At 28.0% G+C, this 26,533-nt stretch overlaps 1 protein-coding gene across 2 annotated transcripts in view; it reads left to right on the forward strand.

The window, feature by feature from the left end:
• Positions 1 to 6,899: 6,899 nt before the first annotated feature.
• Positions 6,900 to 26,533, forward strand: part of LOC148238804 (homeobox protein Nkx-2.4-like) — a 49,566-nt gene continuing 29,932 nt past the window's right edge. Inside the window, exons 1-3 of one of the 2 annotated variants that reach the window (XM_088192246.1) lie at positions 6,900 to 7,395; positions 11,335 to 11,594; positions 24,449 to 24,600. In XM_088192246.1, the coding sequence (XP_088048372.1) occupies positions 7,124 to 7,395; positions 11,335 to 11,594; positions 24,449 to 24,600 (684 nt within the window). In that variant the 5' untranslated portion in view covers positions 6,900 to 7,123. Of the gene's footprint in view, positions 7,396 to 10,902; positions 11,161 to 11,334; positions 11,595 to 24,448; positions 24,601 to 26,533 lie in introns of those variants that run through there. The other variant, XM_088192257.1, reaches the window with a different exon arrangement.

A 26,533-nucleotide genomic window follows, 5' to 3' on the forward strand; every position in this document is an offset into this window, starting at 1 on the left:
GAAATTGAAAATAGTTCGACCCAAACTATTCATCGGCTGGCAGAGAAGCTCGGAATCATATGAAAAAATCAAGAAGAATTAAATACAAAGCATATGGATCTCGCACGAGCTGAGCACTTGCCCTAGAAGAAAAAACACAGTTTTTACACCATCTGGTGATCGGAGACGAGAAATGGATACTATATGACAACCATATAAGTAGTACCCATTTCATAAATTAAATATATTTTGAAAAGGATTGTAACGTTCAAATTTATGATTTTTATTATATAATATAATATAGACATGGATCATCTAGTTATTGAAATTATTCATCTAGAAATTATTCTAGAAGAATAATTTCGGCCTCACTACGTAAGTAATATTTGCGAGCTTTTAACTCTTCTTAGCATTGAAAAATAAACATTAAAAAAATTGATTTCCATTCGAATTGAAAAATTAATTTGTAATAAATTATATATTCATTTTTTTTCTTTAAAATATGTTATTTTTTTAAAATTAGTTAGTGTTAGTCTTAACGTATTTGCTTACTGGTGTTTTGTTATTTTTGTGCTATTTATTCTTCTGTGCTTTTAAGTGAATATTTATGTACTACACTTCTTTCATCTGCTTAAAGACTTCCCAGTGGTTATGGATAATATTTGGTGACTATATTTGATATAAAATCATTCGTTTATTTTTGTTTTTTTCGATCTATAATTTGCCATAATATAAACATTGTATTTACTGTTGAAAGTTTTTAACAATATATTCGATTTTTTATGCCGTGAAAATTTAGGTCAATAACATTTAAGAAATTTTCGTAAAACTACTCTAGCTACGGTACTGATCTTACTGATGAACAGATAAAATAAAATTGAGCTAGATCGACAGGTCATGTATATTGACATCTATCCATTGTAAATAGTAATATTAGTATATAGTCGTTTCACTTCTTTCCTCTTAGTCGTCACACATTTTTAAAAAAAATATGTTTTTGCGCATAGAGGGTAAAAATATTTTTTGCCAAAATTGAAACGAAATTAATTTATAAAATTGTTTATTGCTGTTTTTCCGAAAACAATTATGAAATTTGTTAAATAATATAAATATCCATCAAAAATAATTAAGTTACTATTAAAATAATACAAGGTATATCGTGATTTTGCAATACCAGTCTACCAAGGGCTATGTGTATATATATAGTGTAACCTCGAGTTTTTCGAGATACAAGCAATTTTTTAATTTGACTTTAGCAGTGTCTCGATATACGAGCAAAAAAAGTATTGCGTAACATAAAAATAAACTTTATCGTTAATTTAGGTAGAATGTGTTTACAATTTCAATTGCCATTAATCTTTAATTTTCCCCTATGAATTAGATTAATGGCTTTTCAAATAATTTTAATGGGGAAAATTGATTTGAGTTACGAGCTCCTTCACGTAAGGAATTAGACTCGTAGTTAAGGCGCCACTATGTGTACAATATATTACATTTGTGCTCAAAACCTTACTTTTTTGTTAGTGTAACTCAAAATTCATTATTTATGTAATCAGAAATATTTATCGGACAAAAAACATATAAGAAGCAAATGAGAATCAATGTCGGTCGTTGTATTTCGTACATTTTAGAATAATATTATTAGATTATATCATAAAAAAATAAAATAAAAAACGGCAAATCTCATTTTGCCAAAGCCACGCATCACTTATATAATATTTCCGTCGTTAAAAGCTAAAAAAGATTTATTTTATTAGATTACTTAAAACTCATTTTTGTTTCCATTAAAATAAAAAAATTAAGTAAAAGTTTAATGTTCCTCCATTAAGTTGTATTACTATATGTATTTATATTTTTGTTAAAGTAAATAGAATTCCTGTGCATGTATTTACTATCATATTTAACATATTATTTATTTAATTAATAAAGTTTAAATTTTAATAAATTACAAGTAAAAAATTAAAATTATATGTACATAACACAAGTATATGTTTATTATATTATATTATTTAAATTAAATATTGAATAAATCAATATTTTTTTGAATTTAGCTGTATTTCTAACATGTTATGAAATTCGAACGTTTTAGCGATTTTTATTTCATTTTTTTCACTATATTTTTTAAGTAGAGTCTTAGGTAATAATAATTTATTTTAATCTTCATGATATAATGACCTGAAATAAAAAATCTGAAAAAAAGCATCCCATATTTCATCAAACAATTTTATAATTATTATTGGGCACTCTTAAAATCATAAATATTTAACAAATACTGATCATGATAAGATAGGAAACAGATAAAAAGTATTGTTGGGCATAGTGCTTCGTACATGTATTATGTATTATATTATAAAATATTTTTGCCTGTTTTCCTAAATTTTTTTTTTTACTGAATTATGATTTTTATATTTTGAAATATTCGGACGATTTTAATTAATCAACATGATATTTATCCGTTAGTTTAGAAAAAGCTGGGAATACATAAAAAATAAAGTACTAATAGTACTGTAGTTTTCGTGTTTTCAAAAATAGTTATAACCCATATATAAGTGGTCTTGAGGTTCCTAGTGATAGTCGAAGAAATAGTATTGATTTTTTCTAAGTTGCTTCAAGGATTTTGAGATTGAATTGCTGTGAAGAGGTATGATTTGAATTATTGTTGGATGCTAACTCTAAGTTTGGGTTCCGGAAGTATCTTATTCTGTCTGTATCTTTCTCTTTCATTGTATATGTCCCTTAAAATCTGAAAGTGGTAATATTGACGTGATTAACGTTTCGGGGCGGAAAAAAATATTTTAGGGATAGATATTCAAAAATTATCTTTGCGGGATCACCCGAGAATTTCTGGCTTGAAATCAGGGATATTGCATTGGATTTTTCTAGCCAAATTCAAGAGGGGGCAAATGCCCCTCCCTGTATGTACATATTAGCTTTTACATATGTACAAATATACTAATATACTGTATGGAATATGACGATTTTTGTGACCACAATAAATGCAGTACATTTGAATCGATTTTTCACAATTTCTTTCTGAATATTTGAGTTAATATATCCATTAAGTTAATTGTTTTTTTGCTGTTTTAGTTGAGCATTCTAAAATGTAACGGGAAAATGTATTTATTTTTAGTGATTTCACTATGTTTTGAATTCAAATATTCATAATTTTTTTTATACACGTAATTGTAGTTAATGTAGTTGTAAACAGTGTCAGATTGAACACTTGGGAGGCCCTAGGCGCAACATAATTTTGGAGACCCTCTTTTTCGAAAGATGAAAAAGCGGCACAAAATTTATTAGATATTTTTATATAAATATACATAAAATGTAAAAATATAGATTAAATGTAAACATATAGATAAAATGTAAAAATATATGTAGATAAAAGGTAAAAATATAGATAAAATGTAAAAACATTTATAAATTGTAGACTGCAAACCCTTTACAAATGCAATATAATGAACAACTTTATCTTTGAAATAAATAATATCAAAGACTTTTTTGTATTTTGTGGCTAGTTTATCCACATATTCGTTAAAATCACGTCACTGATTTTAAAATTAAAAACTACTTCAAAATTCTTTAGAACTTCATTGTATATGACATTTTACTTAGATATTTTGGATATAAGTGTAAAACAAATAACACATTCATGTTTATTACGAAATTTTCTTAGCAGAAAAACATATTTCATTTTGAGTTTTTTCTCTAAATTGTAATTTTCTTGTTTTGTTTATAGTTTCCTTATAGTTTCCAAAACCTTAATACTAGTAAAATAATAATATTTTTTTTTGTGAATCTATCGAAAAAATATTTCAGCATTAAAAAATTCGGTATTATCATTGTTGTATTTATTGTCCCATAGTTATAAAAATCAAAATTTTCACATAGAACTTAAAATCTGTTAATCCATCGATGCATTTTTGAAACAATTTTTTGACCAGTCTGTACCAACCTCTCAAAACATAGACGTGTAAATTGTTTTCCATGGTTCTCAATCTAAAATGTTTTGTTAAAAGATTTACGTACATATTTTCTTTAAATAAATTAAATTACTGTTTTTAATTTAACTCATTATATAGACAATATATTTTGAGAGCATTTATCTCCGAATCGTAAAATTGATGTTGACGAATCAATTGTCATATATTTGTTATTATGCGCCCTATTAAAGGTAATGTCGCGGGGATTAATTACGCTGAAAGTTTTATTTTAACAAAGAGTAGTCCTTCAGTTGTACGATAGACTTTTGTGATACATTGTTCACGCTGAAGGATATCTTATATAAAGGGTAATCCAACTTCAGTTTCCGAATTTAAAAAACCTTATATAAAAAAACATATTTCAATTTTTATGAAAAATAATATCAATTAAATGGCCTCGTTTGGACCGTTTGCAGCAACCGAATCTTTCGATTCATGTAGGTTAGGTTTGGGTTTGAATAAAAAATCGACGTTTCGCAACTGTCAAATTGAATTTCATAGACATTTAAGATCAGCATATAATTTCACTAGCCTCTATCAGTTAAATTATTTTTCGCTAATAGAAATATATATCCACTGGTGAAAATGTAACTTTAAAAAATATATCTTCACTGAAAAATACACAATCACTGTAACATTACACATAAATAATGATCAGTATGTAAAGTTATGTATATATTACTATGTATGGAAAAGTTGAAATCATATAATTTTACTATCACCTGTCGAATAAATTATATTTTCATTGGTAAAAACGTGTTTCGATACGATTTAACTGAAATTACATATTTTAACAAATATTTTCGGGATAGATTCGAGACGCATTAACGCGTTAATTGCATTTCCAACTATATATAAATATTAACTCAAACTAATCAAGTTATTTGATAATATTGTCGATGATACAAATACGTGTATGGTAGTTAAATGTTGTGCATAATCGTTGAAAGACTTCGACTTCTAATAAAAGACAAATAAGCTATTGATCCATCCAAAAATAGACGTAGAGTAGATGATATAGCTAATATCGACAAAAATATTTGACCGTAGTAGAATAAGGTAAAATTTAAAGAAACTACAATTGATTTTAAAAAAATCTCCAGATTTATATCTTTATTTCCCAATGAATTTTTTCACATGAAATCGACGTACGGAGGTCTATTTAATTAATCAAAATTGAAATGTGAATTGACGGTCAAATACAGTCTATTGAATTTTTCTGCCAGAACGGTTACAAGATTATGAAATTCTTAAAGAAAATAGAACTGTAATTTCCATTATTCCAGTAAGTATAGTCCTGGACAAAAAAGATGGTGAAATGCGTCTGTGTTAGTCACAGGGTGTATATCGAGTGCTTAACATTTTTTTATTAATTTACTTTATATTCTTTTTTTCCTACTAATATTTAGAGAAAAACGTTTAATAAATAATTTTAGATTATTTTTGTTTTTACAAAATCGTAAAATAAACTTAAAAATTAGAATATATAAAAAGATATTTCGCTTTTCATTGAAAATTTAAATACTTCTGTTAATTTTTATTTATGTTCTTTTTTAATTTAAATTCTTTTGTTAATTGTGAATACATCTTCCTATCACTGATTTAAAAAAACTATTTGTTTTTTGTTAGTTTTCTTTTCTGAACAATTTTGTAAACTGGGTTGATCCCCAGTTTTCATACTTCAAGAGTCGAACGTATACCTTCTCATGTTTGAAACGCATAAAAACATCAGTTCGCAATACTCAGGGTGAAGCCAGGCTATTAACACTTTCACTAATGTCGAAAGAAAATGTTTTCATTGTACCAAATCGAACAAATTTATTCCATTCAGTAATTAAGAAATTTCTTCAAAAAAGCGTAAGAAAGATTGCTCTCACATACAAATAAATGATTTTAAAAATTCACGTAATTAGTTTCAATTTATTCAATTGTATCATCGTCAATTGTACTATTTTTTTATGGAATGTTATAGGTTAATTAAATTTGTTATTATTATTTGAATCAAAAATGCTAGTTCAGTATTTTTTCCCAATTTTTCTTTATGCTTTTAGACTTTGTCTGGTAGTTAATACTTACCTGTAGGTATTCATTATGTCTGATTGACTTTCCCAGTTGATACAGATTTATCCAGATGTAACGGAAAATTTTAAATAAATAAATTTATGGTTGAAATAGAGAAATATAATATATAAAAAAATTAATGAATGTGAAATTCATCATATCTTATTTGGTGACTGAATTTTATTTTTTCTATTTATATATTTTTTTCATACCTAGCCCCTTGTTTTAAAAGTCACGGTACGCCACTGATACAGGTTATATCCTAAGTAAATAATAGGTAAAAACTTCATTTTTGTGATTAAATAAATCTGACCGCAGTGGATTTAATAAGACTATCAACTTGTCTCTTTCACAACCGTACCATGAGAATATATTATTCAGTTTGTCTCAACATAAAAAAATAATTGAAAATAGTGTGTAATATGTAAGTTATTTTTGAGGCCCTTAAGTGCGCGTCTCATGCGCTTATGTCCGCCACTGGTTGTAAATGATTAAATATCACTTCTTCCACTATGTTTGTTTCTGGATTTTCACAAAGTTACATGTTTTTGTCGATAGAGTTGTCGTTAGTCTCGTCTAATTGTAAATTATATTGACAACTAAAGCTTTGAAATAAAGAAGTAGACAAGACATGTTTGATGCATGATGTGCAAAGTGTTAAAATTAGCCACAGTTTTCCGGAGTAAAAGTGAAGTTGCGTCGTGATAAAGCACAAGTGTGGAACAAGCGCGGAAAGGACTGCGCGCGCGTAGGGTCGAAACTGACGGGCTGGCGCTCCGTCTCGGCTAAAGCGGCGGGGGTATTAGGGGGTGTATCCCTTCGGTGATTGGGTCCCCTCTCCGCCGTCCTCGCCCCTCAGGCCGCTCGCTCCCCGCCAGGTGTCTTAAAGCCGTAAAGTGTTCTTGTGAGCTCGTCGAGTGCGCTCTCCGCCGATGGCACTCGGCGCGAGTGGCCCGGTTTTGATTTCGTTTGATTTTACAACTGATAACCGCCGCCGCCGCCGCCTCCATTGATTCCTAACATCTCGGATAACCGTTTTTTGTGGCGTTCGATCCGCACTCTCTCGGTCGCGATACTCGTGATGTAGATCGTCCTGGCCCATGTCGGTGCCGGCGGGCGTCGGCGTCGAGGGCTCCCAAGGGGGCCAGGGGGGCCAAACCTACTCTGACCAGCTGCTGCCCGAGCTGAACGGCGCCGAGCTGGCCATGAGCCTGTCTCCGAAGGGCTCGCATCATCACCACTTGGCCTTGCCCCATCTGCAGCATCTGCATCACGCGCACTCTACGCCCTTCAGCGTCACGGACATCCTTAGCCCCATCGAAGAGAGCTACAGAAAGTTGGAGCTGGCTGCTAATCCACCTTCGCCTTATAGGTAAATACCGCGAGTGATACGACAGTGTTTTGTGCTTCTGTGTGCCGCCTAACCGACAAACGAATAATATAAATAATTAGAAACAAGCTGTGGTCTTTTTATACCAAAAAAGTTTATTATTTATAAGCTATAGACCATTTAACAAGTGTTTTTAAATAAGCTAAAATTAAAAATATTATTTGACTGCACTGAAAATTATATACATTTAAATATAAAATATAACTTTATGATACATATGATAGGATAGTGTCTTAAATGTCAACAACAAAAAAATTCTTTGTATTTTTCAAAATAGGTTGGATATATAATATTTACAAAGAAAATTTAAATGTATTGATATATTTACATAGAAAACATCAACTACTTGACTATAGATTTTTTCATAATAAAGGCATATATGACATGGCTTCTCTCTTGCAATGTTAATGGTATTTTATTAAGTATTTGTTAACTATTATTTTTGGTTTAAGCGGCTAAATTTTTTTGCAAAATCAACTTGCCTCGTACCGAAAAAAGATTCTTACAAGAGATTCTTACGACATTGAAAAAAACTAAAGCAACATAAAATAAAAATAATATTAAACATATATATCCGCATTAACGACATTTTTTTAATTAAAAAAAATTTTAATGTTATAAAATATTTTATTATAAATGTTTTCTCAAAATATTGAGTATAATATTTAGATTTTATTTAAAAATTGATCTCATTTTCTGATAAAAAAGGATAAGACTCAATTTTTCTTTATTAAACAGTTGGAATTAAAAATAATAATACTATAAATTATTCTATTTTTATTAAGGAAATTCAATAGAAGTCCAAAAAACTGGATTGCACTAGAAATTTTAGCTATTTATTTATTAATGACTTTACAAAGAAAATATCAAAATTCACAAAAGCTGTCTTTATAATAGACGAAAATATAGTATAGCATCTGAAATATTAAAAATAGCTATTGTTTTTTGCTATTTTTTTATTAAGTTAAATTTTCAATGTAGGTAAAAAGTTTTATTTAGGTAAAATATTATGATCTGAAAATTTTATTTATAATAATAACGTTACATAGAAAAAAATCAAAATTATTTGACAACTCAACAACAATAACTGTCTTTATATTAAAAGTTTTAGTATAGCTTCTAAAATGGAAAAACACAGCTATTGCGAGCAAATTCTGTAATCCCTTAAATAAGCTAAATTTTTAATGTAAGTAAATATTTTTATTTACGAAAAAAGTTTGCTTGCACAAAAAAATCTAGACATTTTAATAATAATTTGCCATTGAAAATAAGCAAATTTAATTAACAATAACTGTATTTTTAAAGATAGCTGTTGTTGAATATTTCTGTATGTTTTTAAATAAGTTTAATTATAAGCGAAAGCAAATATTTAAAAAAAAAATTTTCAATAATGTTTTTAGTTATTTATAATAATAATTTACATAGAATTTTTTTTTTACTACTTAAAACTTTACTACTTATAGTATAGCTTCTTAAATGGAAAAACACAGCTATCGCAAGTAAATTCTACTAATATCTTAAATTTTGAATGTAGGTAAATATTTTTATTTATGAAAAATGTTTCTTTGCACCGAAAGAATCTAGATATTTCAATAATAATTTGACATTGAAAATAACCTAGTTTAATTGACATAATAAGGGCAAATAAAATATAGATACCATCTAAAATAGCAAAAATAGCTGTTGAATATTTTTTTTATTTTCTTAAATAAGTTAAATTTTTATTAAAAATAATTTTCAATGAGAATTTTAGTTATTTATAATAAGTATTCATAAAGAAATATTAAAATTCTTGATAACTTAACAGAATTAACTTAGTCGTTATAGTATAGGTATAAATCACCTAATATACATAACAATAATGTCGAGAAAAAATAATGATTTTTTTTAAATAAGCCTAATTTTCAATATTGGTAATTTTTAAAAATAATTTTAATAATGATTATATATTTAAAATAAATAAAAATCCTCGACAATAGCTGTTTTTGTTATAGAAAAAATTAAGTGTATGTAACTAGCAATAAATTTCATAAATTTTCTTCATAATCCTACTATTTTTATTTAAAAAGAAAAAATAGGTGAATTAAAATAATACATTTATATAAAAATATAAAAAAAATAACTTGATAATATCCGTCTTTACGATAAAGGCGAATATAATATAGGTTCTAAAGCAGCTATTGTCAAATATTTTTTGTTATTTTATTAATAAAAGTATTATTTATTAAGTCTTATTTTCAATGTAGGCAAATTTTTTTATCATAAAAAATATTGACACTTAAAATAGTATTTATTTATAGTAATAATGACAAATTATTAGTATTAACTGCCTTTGAAATAAATGCAAATATAGTATAGCTTCTAGCATAGTTATTGTCGAGTAAATTTTTAATGTAGACAAATAGTTTTATTTAAAAAAAATATTTAATTCTTAATAATGATTTTACATTTAAAAAAAACACTTGAAAATAGCTGTGTTTATAATAAGGGTAAATATATACATATACATATGTAAATATTGTTTTCTTATCGTTAAATGTTTTTATTTAGAAAATAATATTTTACTGCACTGCATAGTGTAGTGCTCCATTATAAAAAAACATGAAAAATATCATGACTTACTTGATAATAGTTGTTTTTATGCCAAAGAAAAATATGTATATAATATAGTACTAAAATAGCTAGTCAAGTCAATTTTAATATTTTTTAATAATGATATTTTTAAATAAGTTTATTTTGAATTTAAGGAAATAGTTTTGCGTGTAAAAAAATATTTGATTGCATAAAGCTATTTAATATAAATTAAAAAATATTTTTAGTATTTTTTTCCGTTTCATTCTCAACGTTTGCAACATTTCAGATAAATAGTTTAACAATAGTTTTAAATCGGATATTTTAATTTTTAGACATCGTTCCTTTTACAAATATTTTTAAGTTAAAATGTGTTTCTAGTCTTGAAAGATTACTACAAATCACAAATATCATATATACTCCTTATACTACAAAATATGTAAGAATCACTAAATGAAAGTTCTTTTTAAGTCCTTTCCATTGAGTTTTTAATGGGTTAAAAATTACACTATAACGTAAGATTTTAGATCACAACAGTGTTTTGAAGAGTAAACAGTAAAACATTTATAAAGAAAATATCAAAATTAAAACCTGACAATAACGGTCTTTATGATAGAGATAAAAACAGTTATTGCAAAGGCTTCCAGTTTCTTAAGCTAAAAAGTAATACATAATAAATAAAAATATTAGATATGGATATATATTTTATTTAATAGTAATTGTTCAGTGCTGTCAAATTAAAATACACATATGTGTATATATAAAAAAATATGTAATATTTAAGGAAAATCTAATTTATACTCAGTTTAAAGGTTTTTTTTATAATAATATAGCACTGTTTTAAATTAAGAACGTACTTTAAGTAACAGTAGTATCTTAGTAACTGTATTAAATTGTTTTTCTTGTTCTTTTTGCAGCGGATTTTGACAGTACATGTGCTCTCATAATAAAATAAAAACAATTATAAATGTGTATTTTTATAAACATTTAACTATGATATCGTGATTTAAACCAGTGTACTCTGCAATTGTATGTTTATTCTCGTCGATAATAATAAAGCTGGCTTTACACGGTAACAACATTCGCCGTATAACATAAAAGGATGTTTACACTATACGAACGTCCGGAGGCCGTGGAGCCTTCGTGGCTACCGCTGAATCGTCCGTACTGTTTTTCGTAAGTCTACGCAACTATCTTACAATGCATGTCTGCACACATTATGGCAGTTTCGCAGACTAACACATTCATAATAAAAATACGGCGAATCGACCGTAGCGTGTGAAGCCAATGCTTGAGTAATGATCGTACCGATCGAGTGCGGTAGTGATAAGAAAACGTTTTCGGTTGCAGGTCGACGTCTTCCGGCAGCAGCATCAACTCTCCTGTCGGCGGCGGCGGAGGAGGCGGCGGCATGTCGGGTGGCTACGGCGTAGGCATGGGCGTGGGCGTCGGGGTGGGCGTGGGCGTGGGCGGCCTGTACGGCGCGGGGGGACCGGCCCACCCTGCCGCCTACTGCGGCGCACCTCCCCCCGACCTGCCCCCTCACTACGACGTCAGGGCCGCCCCGCCCTGGTACACCGCCCACACCGCCAACGACCCCAGGTTTGCCAGTGAGTCGACATTTCATAAACCGGACATGACATGCGCATCGCACTTGTATGCTATAACGACACCTGCTGAAGGAAGCGAAAATCTTCTTATAAAAATACATAAAATAGTAAAGATAGTGATTTTTAGCTTTGATGATACGAAAAAAATACGTTAAATTCAATAATACTACCACAGAAACTTATTTAGGGTCATTGTGTCGGAAAGTCTTCCGGAAAATTAATAATATTTTAAAGTTAAAAGGCACGCTGAACGATGATTTTGCCTCAATTGCATTTGGTAACAACCTAGTTACATTCCATAAACTAGATGAATCTATGTTAAGTATCATAATTTGAGATTCAGCTGTGTAACAACATTTCAGAATTTATTTCAATATCAACAAATCATATTCACTATAAAACATTTATTGTTATTTTTTTTTAGTAACCATAAAAACGTATTTCGTACACGCACACGTACGCTTTTCTGTCCAAAATAGTCTTAACTATAATTTATACTAAACTATGAAACACAATGGATATATTTAAAAACAAAGCTGTAAGAAAACTAAATTTTAAAACATTTTTGCTTTCGAGCAAAAATTGATTACTGTTTTTATCTTATCTTACAGCTGCAAATAGAACAGTTTCTTTTACTTTTCTGATATATTTAAGATCATTGCTTCCTTACTTTTAAGTTTTTATAATCTCCACTCAATTTTCAAAATTTTTCATTACCAGCCATATCCTTATATTGACCAGCACAATAGTCAGTGAATAATGTTTGAATGGTCTGGGATCGAATCACACATGGGCCCCAGTGTTTTTTAATTTCAATCGTATCTAGTAAATGGGAATTGGTATTTATTAAATAATTATGTTTTTTTTAGATTTTCTAAGTCTTACGTTTGAATAATTAAAAATATAACCGAGCAAGATCGTGGCTATTGATATGATATGGTTGCGAGCTGAATACAAAGTTTATAATTAGTAAAATACATGTAAATTATTTCAGTCTGGTGTCTCACAATTCACGTAGTAGTTGTTTTGGGTTTTTACCCTGCTATAAAGAATCATGATAATACTTATCATGTTGCAATGAAAAAATACAATAAGTACGAAATAAAATATCAGAACTAATCAATCAAAACCTTGTCCTGTCAAAAAACTGCATTACTTATTAATTTAGACAAAACTATGAATCAAAGTTTCTAGCAAAAATGTGTTTTAAAACATTTTTACATTTTGAGCAAACAGTTCTTGCTCTTATCCTATTCATGTTAAAGCTGCAAATGATATAGTTATTATTTATTTTCTCATTCAATTTAAAACATATCGTTTTATTAAATGGCTAGCCTTCGAAGTATTAACGTTTCACCTTTAGTTTATTTTTTAATATATTTAATATGCTCTGGAGTGCTTCAGGATCAAATCCTTTCCTCTGTTTATAAATTACTTTTAATTATTTATTTATGTGTTGTAAATATTCCGTTGCAACAATGCGTTATAACGAGGTGGGCACAATCAATAACTACTAAGTAAGTAGTGAGACACAAGATAAATTCTATGAATCAGTGACATATATTTTATTAATTATAAATTACTATTACAGTTCTAATTACTAGATATCACTATTCGCAGCCCAGCTCAACTTTATTTTTAATTATTAATCACGATATTCATTCGCGAGATTAAGAAAATCTAGAAAACCTAATCTGTGATGATTGCTCGATATTATAGTTATATAATAATAAATAATTCCGATCTTCTAGTGACGATAGAAATTGAAAAACACCAGGGTTCACATGGGATTCGAGCTTAGACTTTCAGGTACTTTTTATAAAATGTTATGAAATTACTAATTGCGCGATTCGTTATCATTATTCTAGTCTATTTATAGGTTACAAAGGTTATAGATCAGTTTTAGTCCTTGACAAATTGTTTTTGAGAATTGGGCATATTATTTTACACACTTCGTTGAAATACCTACTATCGACTGCTTAGTTCGCTCTAATACTATTTATAATAATGTGCTTAAAAAGTATTTGAGTGAAAAATGTAACGTAAAAGTTACGCCACGGTAAAAAAAGTTATTGCATTTCACATTAATCACCATCTCTAATAGTTTATCAATCATATTTTAAGTTGATTTATGAGGAAGTCGATTTCAGTTCATTTAAATGAGAAATCAGTCGGAGTCGTTATAAAGACAAGTGTAGTGTTAATTTTCATGTTTTATATTATAATAATGAAAATATATACATTGTATGTTCATATAAAATTTTATACTTTAGACAACTATGTAGTTTTGACTGTCATAAATACCAATTTGAAGAATATATGTATGCTGTTAAATCGTTATTATACTAGTTAAACCAAAACAAAATGAAATATAATCTCATTTACTGTTGAAAAGTCGCACTTGCTGTGCTTATAGTGGAATTTAATTTTAGTATTATCCAGATACGTACCCCAGTAGTAGTGGGGTCGAATATCATCTAAAGAGCTTGCATTTTAAATTGACCCCATGGCAACGATACTTCTCTACTTTAGACTTTGCAAACAAAGTCGACGAAATGTTTGTTCAATTTTAGTCCGTCGTATTAGTTCCACCGGGCGTAACGAAATGCGATCCCTCCTCGAGGGTAGTCGAAATAGCTTGATCGTTTTGTAAATTAAATAAAAAAAAGTAAATAAAAAGCAGTGTAGCGCGAGCGTAATTTACCTGAATTTTAGATAGTTTTTTTTTTAATTTGTAAACACAATTTAAAATTTGTTTTTGTTCTTTTGCCAGTTTCAAACTTTAACAATAACTTATAAGCAATCACAGTACTAGAATAGGTATTATTTATTTACATGAGATGAAAAAAATCCAGTAGCTTGGAAAGTAAGACGTTTGAAAAAAGTTGGACTTTTGCGATTTTTCATAAACCCTTGAAGTAGCAAAAAAATAAATACTTAAATGAAAGCTCATTTTCAGTGCCTTTTATTGATTATCAATATAATTATCATATATAGCTAATTTAAAATTAAAAAATATTATTTTTTGAAATGGTATTTGGAACACCAATGATGGGCTAATATCAAACTTTATACAATACAAGTTACTGGTTTATAATTATCTACATGTTTACAATTTTGTTATTAGTTACGTTATAATAAAAAATAAAAATATAAAATAAAACGTTGATGATTACAATTTAAGAGAAAAATCTCATTTAATTGAAAATCTAGGGCAGGTTTCGTCAAGATTTTTATACCTACCGCCTACTTTTGTATATTTCTTATGGAAAAAATTCCTTACCGCTTACCAACATCACAGTAGCTCAATTTTTATTTTGTTTGTAAAATATAGTTACGTAAATTTATATTTTTATTTATACATATATAGTCAATATATTTATGGAGGAAAAACAAACTTTGTAACACGACAAAAACACCCATCGCCCACAGTCAAAGTTTGAATCTCCCACTAGTGGGAAATATGGACCAGGTTGACGACCACCAAATCTAGGGCAATAATATTTTTAGTTTGAGCCCAAAAGCAACATGTGCTTGGACATTTTATATTTATATTTAAATTTGCCTTTTATTTTGATTAATTAAGATGTTTTCGCTAAATATTTATTTTTCCTATTAAAAATATTTAAATATTTAGTTGTTTATTATTCGATATTCGAATAGTTTAAAATAAAAAATATTTGGAAACTCTAAGAGTATTCGATATTTAAAAAAATCAGGTTAGTATAAAACAGTGAATTAAAAACAACTTTCAATAATGTTTTAAAAATATTTTTAATACTTGAACTGTTGGTAACGCGTGCAGTCTTAGGACCGCAATGATGGCAAGCACTTCAGATCAAAGTTCAGCTTTATGCTTAGTATTATAGTTTAGTAAGGTGTTTAACGCTTGCCTTTTTAGTAAAAATGAAATTACTCTTTTTTACTTATGAGAGATAAGAAAAATTATGTTCACAAGTTAAAAATATTATAGTAGTATGCATTTTATCTTGGCTAAATTTATTTTATCTTTTAAATTTGAGGCGATTTTTAAAATTTAATTTCAATTGATTTAAGACAGTGAAAAACGCTGTACCTGCTGAGCGGGGTACGAATTAACCCCATTCAGATTTTTGTTTTAGTTCAAATATCGTTCTTAATCATGTTTCTAACTTTTTATAAATACGTTGATCATCATTTTCGGTAATTTAAAGTGTATTGGCAATGAGAAAAATCGCGCTTTCCTTCCAAAGATCAGGAATGTTATGACGCTATATCCGGCTTGTGTATCAAATCGAGAAGTACAGAGTGCTCAAGAAGTTTATTTTCTAAATATACAGTAGATAATTGCAATTTCATTTTTATTGGTATTGAAAACATGCAATGCTTTTGCATAATAAAGAGTACTCTGCATTATTTGTGCATTAATGTTTTTTAATTAATATTACTTAAGATGTTTATGAGGATTGACTTAATAAACGATTGAAAAAAAAATATTTTAGAGGCAATTTGCACCCTGTCTAGGAATAATAGTGTCAATATGGCTATGTAATAGAGAGGTATATTTTTAAATAAAAATATCATTCGTATATAAAATAAATAAGGCTCGAGTATACTTATTTAAAGAGCTCTAGATAACACATTATTTATCTCAGATTTACCCAAACTTTTACTACGACGGACAATATTACAAAAATTTAGAAATATAACTTATTTTACTTTACAAGAAACATAGTTTTGAAGATGTTGATTTAGCAATACAACGTAGAAAATCAGAAGTTTTATATTTAAATTACTTATTTATTAATCTGTCGTTCCACAACTATCGATTTTATTTTTATATCTTGTGCTTTTCTTTTTATTGAAATTTTTTATCTGATTTTTTGTAATAAGAACAATGACTGGTCAATTATTGGCCACTGGCAATCATTCTGGCTACATTTATTCTTGTTCACTACTGTCCTAAATTAGGAGGCATTGCTCTTTCTAAAACAGCACAGTAGTGGTTTTAGCGAAGGTAGCACGTGACTGAAGTAAGATAGCTTTCTTATTTTATTGTCTGTTTAAAGTCTTTCTTTATCCGCGACATCACTAATACATTTTTACTGCGTCCGTAGATCCATATTTCAAAGGCTTTCAGTCGCACATAACAAAGCTCAAGTCGTGCCCGCAAATATTCTGTCCTGTCTTTCTCGATCCGGCATTTTATTTCCAGTTTATGGTTTCGGTATACGCATTCGCCTAGAACGTATTTAAATAATACATTAATAAAAATAGCTTGAATCTCACAGAAATGAAAATATTAATATGATATTTTTAAAGGCAGTAGAGTATGTACCATTGTTTTAATTTTATCATTATTTATATCAATAAAGCAATTAACGCTTCAGTGTAATGATGATAATATATTAAACAAACTTTAGATATCAAGCGCCGAATTTAAGAATTTTAGTTAAACATGAATTACTGTTTTCATTTTAAAAACCTAACCTTTTTATTATACCAAGGTGAGAGAAAAAAAATCACCTCGTTTCGGAAACTCCTCTTCAGCATGATATGAAGTGCAAGCACAATGACAAATGGGGTTGATCTGGAGGTGACATGGCCATTACTACACCCCATGTGTGACCGCGACATGGAAACGTTGTGCCAAAGTATTACAGCTGGTTCGAATGGCCACCGAACGGCGGCTTATGTTGCCAATTTTAGCACATTTCCGAAAAAAGAAAGTATATTTTAGCGATGATGGACTTTTAAGAAGCACATATTTTAAGATAATAGGATCATCGGGGATATTTTACTATTTATCCCACTGTACACAATAGGCTTACGGCGAAAATTAACTTCGTGGCTTACACAATTTTCCCTTGTGTCAGTTATTTTTTTTTTGGTTTCGCTCCCTTGCTTGGCGTGATTGTGACACAAAGGGAGGGTTCCTGTATCCATTCCCTCCCCGAGGCGTTTGGCCAGAGAACGATAATCAATTGGCGGTAATTTGTCGGTTCATTTCGCAGCAATGTTGTCACGCCTCGGGTCGTAATAAATTGTGCTTTCCAAATGTTTTGAATAAACATTATTCTATTATTAATTTTATGTTGAAAACAAAAACCTGAAACTTTTTAGCTTTAAATATGAGATTTTTATTTATATAATTGACCATAGTATTTTCACATTGACGCTTTTTCTCGACAATATACACGACATTATGTCCGAAGAAATGGATAATTATATTTCCAAATAACGCAAACAATCATTACGTTGTTGGTTACCCTACTTTTATATAATTAAGACTTTTCTCTCTTAGAATCGTTAAGCTTCATTCTTAGTATCACATTTCAAAGCGCTTATTATCTTCTTTCTTGTTCTTACAGTTCAACACTCGAGAAAACCAAGAATTTTATTAGACGTATTTTGCTTATTCCCGATATGTTTTTGTTTATCGTAATCTTCGCTATGTTTGACATTGCTCCTTTTATTTCAAGTTCAAATTCCCTAGTAAGTAAATGTAATTAAGGAGCCTATAGCAATGAGGTAACTCAATATCATATTATACGAAACCATTAGGTCCACATTAAGTAGTACATATTATGTGGTTTTAAAGTTAAATTCATTTATTTACAAATTATTTTAAGCTATGTTAAAATCAGGCAATTTTATAAAATACAACAATATTATTATCATGCAATTTATAATATTATAATTGCAAGCAGTACATAATTTTTTAGATTTAGGTTAAGAACTTTTAAGGTAAATTATGCATTTTAAATAAATTAAATATTTTGTGGTTTTAAACTTCCAGAGAATTATGCAAGTAACAATGTTATAATTAAGACTACTTAATTATAACATTGTCATTTAACAGATTATTTGATATTATGATAGGATGAGTTTTAAATCTGTTCAAATTTGTTAATTTTATATTGACACAATTGCAGTCACTTATTATATAATTGTTAGGCACAAACCAAGGAGCAACGGTCATCAACATGAGGAATTTATTCTAGAAATTTATTTCCAATGATTGGCCTGAATTTGGCTCTGTGAGGCAATACAGCCGCGAAGTTAAAGTCCCAGAAGTTTCCAGTTGTTGCAAATATGAGTTTTCCAGGTCAATCTTCTTTCTAAGCTATTTGGCGATATCTGGTATCCATTTCACGTTAAGGGATACCGGAGGACAAGTATCTTTGTTCAATGTAAATGTAACGTGGATTGATTTAGTTACATTAGGTCTAATTCGCCATTTAGAGAGCCAAGCTTGTCTCTTTAATACTATTTTTGGGTCAGCATCAGACGCCATTATTGTAGTAGGCACAAATATAGAAATTCTTGGTGAGTTTGTCTATCGTATGTAGCAAATACAGCATCGGTCTAAGAACACTGCGCTGTGGCACACCTAATAATTTTTGGTACAGTTTTGTGTTTACTTTTCCGATCTTAATTTGAAAGTGTCTATCTTTCAGGTAAGATTGGATTATTAAAAACATGTTGTGTGGAAGCAGTCTTTTAATTTTGCAGAGTAGTTCAGGGTGCCACACTTTGTCAAAAGCCTGTGTTATATCTAAGAATACGGCTGAGCAGTATCTTTTATTTTCAAAGTCTTCATTGATATATTTTGCCAACCTATGCACTTGCTCTATTGTAGTGTTTATATCTAAATCAAAATTTACGATTTGGTGCTACATAAAATAATTATGTATATGATAAATTGTTTTTAAAATATAGTATAAAATTTCTTCAACAACTCGAAGCTTCCAATTTTGCCTAAAGAAATTATAATTGGCTTCATTTTTTTATCAGATTCTAGTCAAAATTGTATATTTTGCTGCATTTAATAAAAAAATACCTGTAAGCTGGAACCTTTAATATAATTATTTGAAAAATAAATTAGTAAACCATTCAAAAATATTAGTACAGTGGCAAATTTATAAAAATGTTTTGTGTAAATGGTATTTTTGGTACGATCTAGTGAAGCTTATGCCAAATATTATAAAAATGTGATTATATGCTTCTGCAGGTTAAAATTAAATACATAAACAAGTTTTGCACATTAATCAAAACAACAAATATTTTGTTTCAAGTCGCAGTTAAGCTTTAATCTTAATCGAAAAAAAAATATTTTACTACATAGATGATTTAAATATAATATATTTCTAACTAGTTTTCTCAAATAGAAACAAAATTATGCTAACAAGTCGATTTGATAAATATAATATATGTACATACTTAATTAAATATATTAGTTAGATCTGATATTCTAATAAGGATATCATTAATTTTGAACATGTGATGATTTTATATTTTACTTCTCCATATTTATTGGGTTTTTTAAAATTTAAATACTACTCTATTTTTCTAAGACGTTCGTCCTTGGCGACCCTCAGCGACGTTCCTATGCCATTTCCATGTCTGTCCATGGCAGTATTATGGTGTCCGAGCCAAGGCACTCCATTGTCCGCTCGGACGAGGGTCTGACAGTCAGACTTGGTGTTTTCATAGGCGCATTGCTTGTTCATTGGATTTCACCAATGTAAACACGAGGATGGACGTGCTCTTTCTCGCTGCCACAATGCGGGGGATCCGCGTTGGGGTGAATATATTTTTAATTAAAAATAAAAACTGAATAATGCGCCACAGTAAAGCAAATACACGTCCGAATTTACCGAGAAATAAATATTTTATACTTGAGAATTAGAAACGCCAAGGTAAAAGTAATAAAATTTAAATTATATGAATTTTATAGCAAACTATAATAAGCTTGAACGGCGCCAGACGTTCGATAGTGACGGGCAAAAATGCCATCCCTTCAATGCACACATATTATATATCCATATTGCATGACAAAGATATTCAGCTTTTTTTTCTTTCTCCTTCCTTTATTTACACAACACTTGAACGAAGAAAAGAATTCAATAAAATATTATATCATGTCTGTGTCTATGGACGGTCGCAGTATTGGGGAAACGATTGTGTGGAAATTTATTCCCTCAAAAACCAATAAAAGGGGGATTCCGACCACATTGGTCATGGATAATCAACTGTCGATTTTCCACGAAGGTCGAGGCGAGAATATGATGTAATTAAAAATATAAAACCTTGATTTTTTCAACAATGTACATATATTGTGAATAGATAAAATCGTACCTATACCAACCGCCCCCAAGGTAAACAGAAGCTGCATATCCGAGGCATAACCGTATCCCCATTATTGGTGTCTTTGTTTACAGTGAATCCCCTTCTCGCTATTTCAGCATTTATTTTTCATAAGTGCGCGTAATATGGGCGTCAGGAGAGGATCGCTTTCTTTCAAAATTATTTGCAATTCCGAACAAAAATCTCCACGTTCGCTCTCGAAAGCTTCACTGGATGAGATTATTGTCCTCGTAATAATCTTTCCCTCTCGTTTGACCTTGAACTGGATCGATTTTTTCGGTATTGTTTGTGCATTTGGAATATTTCCGCTCGGCTCAGGAATGCGTTCGAGTTTACACAAGCATATCGCTGGGATAATGGTAGGACATCTTCGAATGCATTTTGTTGGACAAATATTGACATTGTCGCGCTCGTTCCGTCGGACACGCACTAGAAAAACCAATATGTACTACCGGAAAAATCATACGCCCGTACCTATAATATACAGGTTGGACGTCAAAATTTAAATTAAATAAATAATACTTCGATTTAAAATTCTAAAAATATTTTTTATTCCTTAAAATAATAAAAAAATAATATATTATTCGCTCTAAACATTTTTATATTTTATGTATAATATAAAAATAAATACATTTTTATCTTAATTTTTATAGTATTTTCTGTTTGATATTTTAATAACGGCAGCATTATATAATACTGAAACCGTTTACTAAGGTTTATAAATTTATAATAAAAAAATAGTAGCATTTACTGCAAGACAAGTCAAATAATCTTAATTTTTATTGAACACAAAATTTTACATAACAAGATAAAAACTATTTACATAACAAGATAAAAACTATTTACATATTTTAAAAACTTTTATAGTATAATGCGATAATCACTTTTTAATTATACACATAAAAGTGTGTATAAAAAGTGATACTATGTTATTTTAATATAATATATTGAATTAAGAGCATTTTTCTCTAGGTTTTCTAAAAAAATATATTTTTTAATTTAATTTTTTTATTAATATTCTATTTTGTAACGTCTTTATTTTTTTCTCTAAGATTTTTTACAATGTTTAATATTGGATTTGACTAGCGAATTTAACCGAGATATTTTGGGTTCTATTTTTAAAAAAATATGTCGATATTATTAAAACAATGGTAAATATTGTGTCCTTGAATTTCGTTATATCCCACATGAATGATACAACATATGTTTCAATTTCTATTTTCTAACGATTTTCTACTGCAATTTTTTTTAAAATCTCCTTACTATTTTTTATCTCTTAACTTTTTAATGGTGTTTTTACGAAAAATAATAAATCAATACGTTTTTAAACATTTTTGAAAAATATATAAAAATATTATATAAAAATTATATTTTTTTACATTTTTCATTTGCGTGGGTTATAACTAACTTTGAGGATCATATAACTGCTGTAGTTTTAAGTAGTATATCGACATTAAACTTGTTATGAAATTATCGCTTTTAAATTTAAAAATAGCGGCTATTAAAAATTTGGAAAATCATAAATTTGTTAAAAAAGTTTTATAAAAAAAAATGGTAAAAAATGTTCTTAAATATAAATTAAATTTAAATTTGAGCACAGGTTAACTGCCGTAGTTTCAATTGGTTCCATGAATAAACAGAACATGATAAAACATATCGTGAAAAATCAGAACATTTTATAACAGAACATGTCGAACCAGAACTGTGACAAAACAGAACAATGACAATTCAGAACAAGTTAAAAAATATATTTATAATTAATTTTATATTGGCAATTAATTATTTCATTCAATTTTTCGTGTTTTGTTTCAATAATATCAACATATAATTTGTTCTAAAATAGCTTTGATATCATGGCTAAGTTCGTTGATCATCCATTAGTTCGTTAATTAAAACTTTTTTACCAAAGACTTAATTTTTTTGAATAGCTGCCACTTTGAAATAAGGTAGCAGATTATTTTCAAACTTAACCGAGAAATTGACTACAGATATTTTTAAAACAACTTTCATGTTGATAGGATTAAAACTACGGCAGTTATCGTGCCCTTAAATTTCGTTGTGTTAAAAAAATACAAAAAAGATTTTTTATTAAAAATTTAATTTAATTTGTATTTCTATTTTTTCAACGTTTTTTTTACATCTTTATTTTTTTTCTAAAACTTTTTTAATGTAGTTATGATTTTTTAATTGTTTTAAATGGCGGCCATTTTAATTTAAGATGGCGAATGAGACTAACTATCGATCTTAGCCGAGAAAGTATATTTTTTGAAAATGTAATGTGTTTTTAAAAACCGTTACATTATATTATATAAACAGGATGTTTTAATAAATAAATTTAGACACAAGCTTTCATTTGCAATGTGGCGAACATTTTCAGGAGCAAAATTAAATGTGTGGTTTCTTATTTTCATTACAGCATCTTTCTTTTATCTCGCAAAAACGTTTCTTAAAAAATCTACCTAAAATGAAAGATTATATTATATTTTATTTATAATATTTCTATACTGTCAGTAGTTAATTTTTATTATTAAATCATGTTTGAATATTTATCGAAGCAAACTATAATTTTTAATAATATTAATGTCGCTTCTGTTTTCATTATTCAAAAAATCGCTTATTATTATTGTTATTTTTATTTTGTTCTTATCACTGATGAAAACTGAATCAAAGAGTCAAATTATTTCCTCGAAAGTTTGTCGTATATAATAAAAATAGGCAGTCGATTATGCAGCAGAAGAATAATGTATATATTATTAAAGGATAAGGAAAATATTTAATATTATAAGAATATAAATAAAATTATTTACACTTATATATTTTAATTTTACAGCACCATATTGCTCTTATATATAATATTATATTACTACAAAATTTTCAGAACTGTATCTGTAACTTGATTGCAAGTTATAATTACATTAAAATAAAATACAAAGAAATCATTTTGTTTATTATTATCATATTATAATACATAAAATTATTATGTATTAACTTTAATGATAACTACAGAGATTTCCTTTTTAAGCAAATATTTATATATGTATATTTCTAAAAATTAAACTTGCTTTATTGGATTAGTCTTATTTTCACAAAGCCGTAGTATTAAGTTTAATATAAATTTATTCGGTTACATATTCGAATTGAAGAATGTAAAATAATATTTAAAATTTATCTAACTTTAGAATATATATACAGATGATACAGTTTTATTTTAACACATGATACAATCATAGATACATTTTTTCCTATATTAAAATGCATAGTTAAGAAAGCAAAATATCAATGAACATATCTGAAAGCAAGATTTTAGCACGTTATATATACATTTAATAATATCCAGCGTTAAGTTATTAGTTAAGTCAGTGACGAATATCTGAAAAACTTGATTAAAAATCACATATGACCCTAGAAACTACTTCTTTTGTGTTATGAAGTCAGTATTAGTGATTATTGTATAATTATAATTCTGATCAATCATCACAGATTATGTTTTTTTCGATTTTTCTAATATCATAAATAATAAAAATATAATTTAAATCTATTGATTATATCCTGTAATAGTGTTTTATTGTTTACTTAGTAGTCGCTGATTTTGTTTACCCCGTTGTAATGCATTGTGCTAACGACTGTCATGTTGCAACGGAAGATTTAAAATAAATAAGTAATATAATTTATTTATCTTTCTACTGTGTTGATTTATGAAACTGAAAATGTGTCACCCCTTCTAGTATCGCGACTGATGGGGTCAACAGCTAGCAGCATGAACCACGCCATGAACAACATGTCCGGATTGGCCGCTTGTTCTGTGGCCGACTCAAAACCCATGCAGTTCCCTTTGGCACAAAGACGAAAACGCAGGGTACTCTTCACTCAGGCTCAGGTACTTTATTTACTTTTACTCTTATATTTTTTACAAACTCTCGCTTCTTCTCCCAAATGTATGTGGTTATATATGTATATTATATATTTATTTCTTTTAACATTATAATAATACTTTTTAAAATTAAATTATGCATTATTAATAATAAATTATATTTTACAACTTTTGTGTTATCTTTCTTCGTTTTTTTAAATGAGAATGATACTAGCACTAAAAATAAATATCCATTTGTATGTGTTTTAGTGTGAATATTTATTATTAGTACTAGTATCATATTCATTTAAAAAATGAAGAGAGATAACATAGAAGTTGGATAAATATAATTGTTTATTATTAATATGTAATATATTTTAAAAGTATTACTACGAACTGTTTTAAAATATTGACAGTGTGTTATTATGTATATATTATACTTAATGCTTCTATTATTATTACTAATAATACACGATTTAATTATTCTCATTATATTCGCATAGGTACTTATAAACAACTGTTAGGTTTATATGTAATATATATATCGATTTGCGTGGATCTGGATTATTACTATATAAAGCGAATATAGTTTATATAGTCTATAAATTATTTAAATTATGATACTATAGTTTGCTTAGACTTGTGGTTTTAATTTAATTTTATTATAAAAACATTTGTATGTATTTAAGCAAATTGAAATTTATTGTTCTAAATTACAGAAAAACTCTTTGATCGAATTATTGAAATTCGATGAGATTTTTCAACGTTGAAAGTATTGAAAAAAAATATCAATATCCAAGTGCAATTATTCATAGATAAAGATAGTATTTTGAGCATATTTTTCAACACACTTATGCATTTTAGTGTGAAATTTAACACAATTTTAATATATGGATGTATGTATATACATATATAGTACGTATTCTGCATAAATCAAAGCTTTCCAAAAAGCTCTCAGAGCTTATATTGAATATATTTGGTATTTTTCTAATTTTTTATATTCCAATAGTTTTTTAAATAAAATATTGTAATATTTAAGTGGAAGTAAAAACACCTATTGCCTTTACAAAAAATTATTAACTTTCGAATTGCAACTTGAAATGCAAAGTATGATTTTATCTGAGGATCAAAAATACTGTGTAATATTTGGATAGTTTCAGATAAAGTTTAATACCCGTCAAACAATTAAGCCAATATCAACCGCTACTGAGCAGGTGTTTTCAATAGCGGTAACAATCAAAGTAAAGTTAATAACTAGTTTAAAATACGAATCGTTATAAAAAATAAAATACATTTTTTTAAATACGTATTATTATAATTACAATCTATAATATGATTTATTTTAATTATTCAAACTTATTTTTCATACTGTGTTGCTATTCGAATAGATAGAGTCGCTATTACCAATCTAATTTAATGATTAATTAGGTCATTCCAAACGAAAAAATATGAAAATGTCATTACATGTAGAAGATTAAAATTTTGCTATATCCAAAAATAACTCGAATTTTTTATATTAGAAAATCATGCAAAATTCGCAAAAATGCATGTATTATGTTTTAGTATATTTTAGTAAGTTTTGATACTGTAGTTTTATTTGTAACTAAAAACTTTGCAACAGTAATATATCTTTTTGTTTAAAAAATTTTGATTAAATTTTACTACTACATCTAAGATAAATGAATATTTTGAGAAACTACTGCAAATGTTTAAGCAATATTTTTATCGGGGAACCTTAGGGTTCAGCGGAACACTAATTGTGAGTTTAGGTTTAATTCATTGTTAATTTTTATATCGATTATAATATTTTAAAAGGAATGTAGAATTGAAAATGTTTGACTCTGATGCAAATATTTTAAAATTAGAAGGTCGAAAGAATATTGTTATAAATATGAGTATGGTTAATTTTTTTCGTTCCTTTTTTATGTTATTTGCAATATAATAAGAGATTTGTTTTCTC

Source organism: Plectrocnemia conspersa, unplaced genomic scaffold (genome assembly GCF_051122295.1).
Source record: "Plectrocnemia conspersa isolate PC_06_02 unplaced genomic scaffold, ASM5112229v1 ptg000001l, whole genome shotgun sequence".
Taxonomy (NCBI): domain Eukaryota; kingdom Metazoa; phylum Arthropoda; class Insecta; order Trichoptera; family Polycentropodidae; genus Plectrocnemia; species Plectrocnemia conspersa.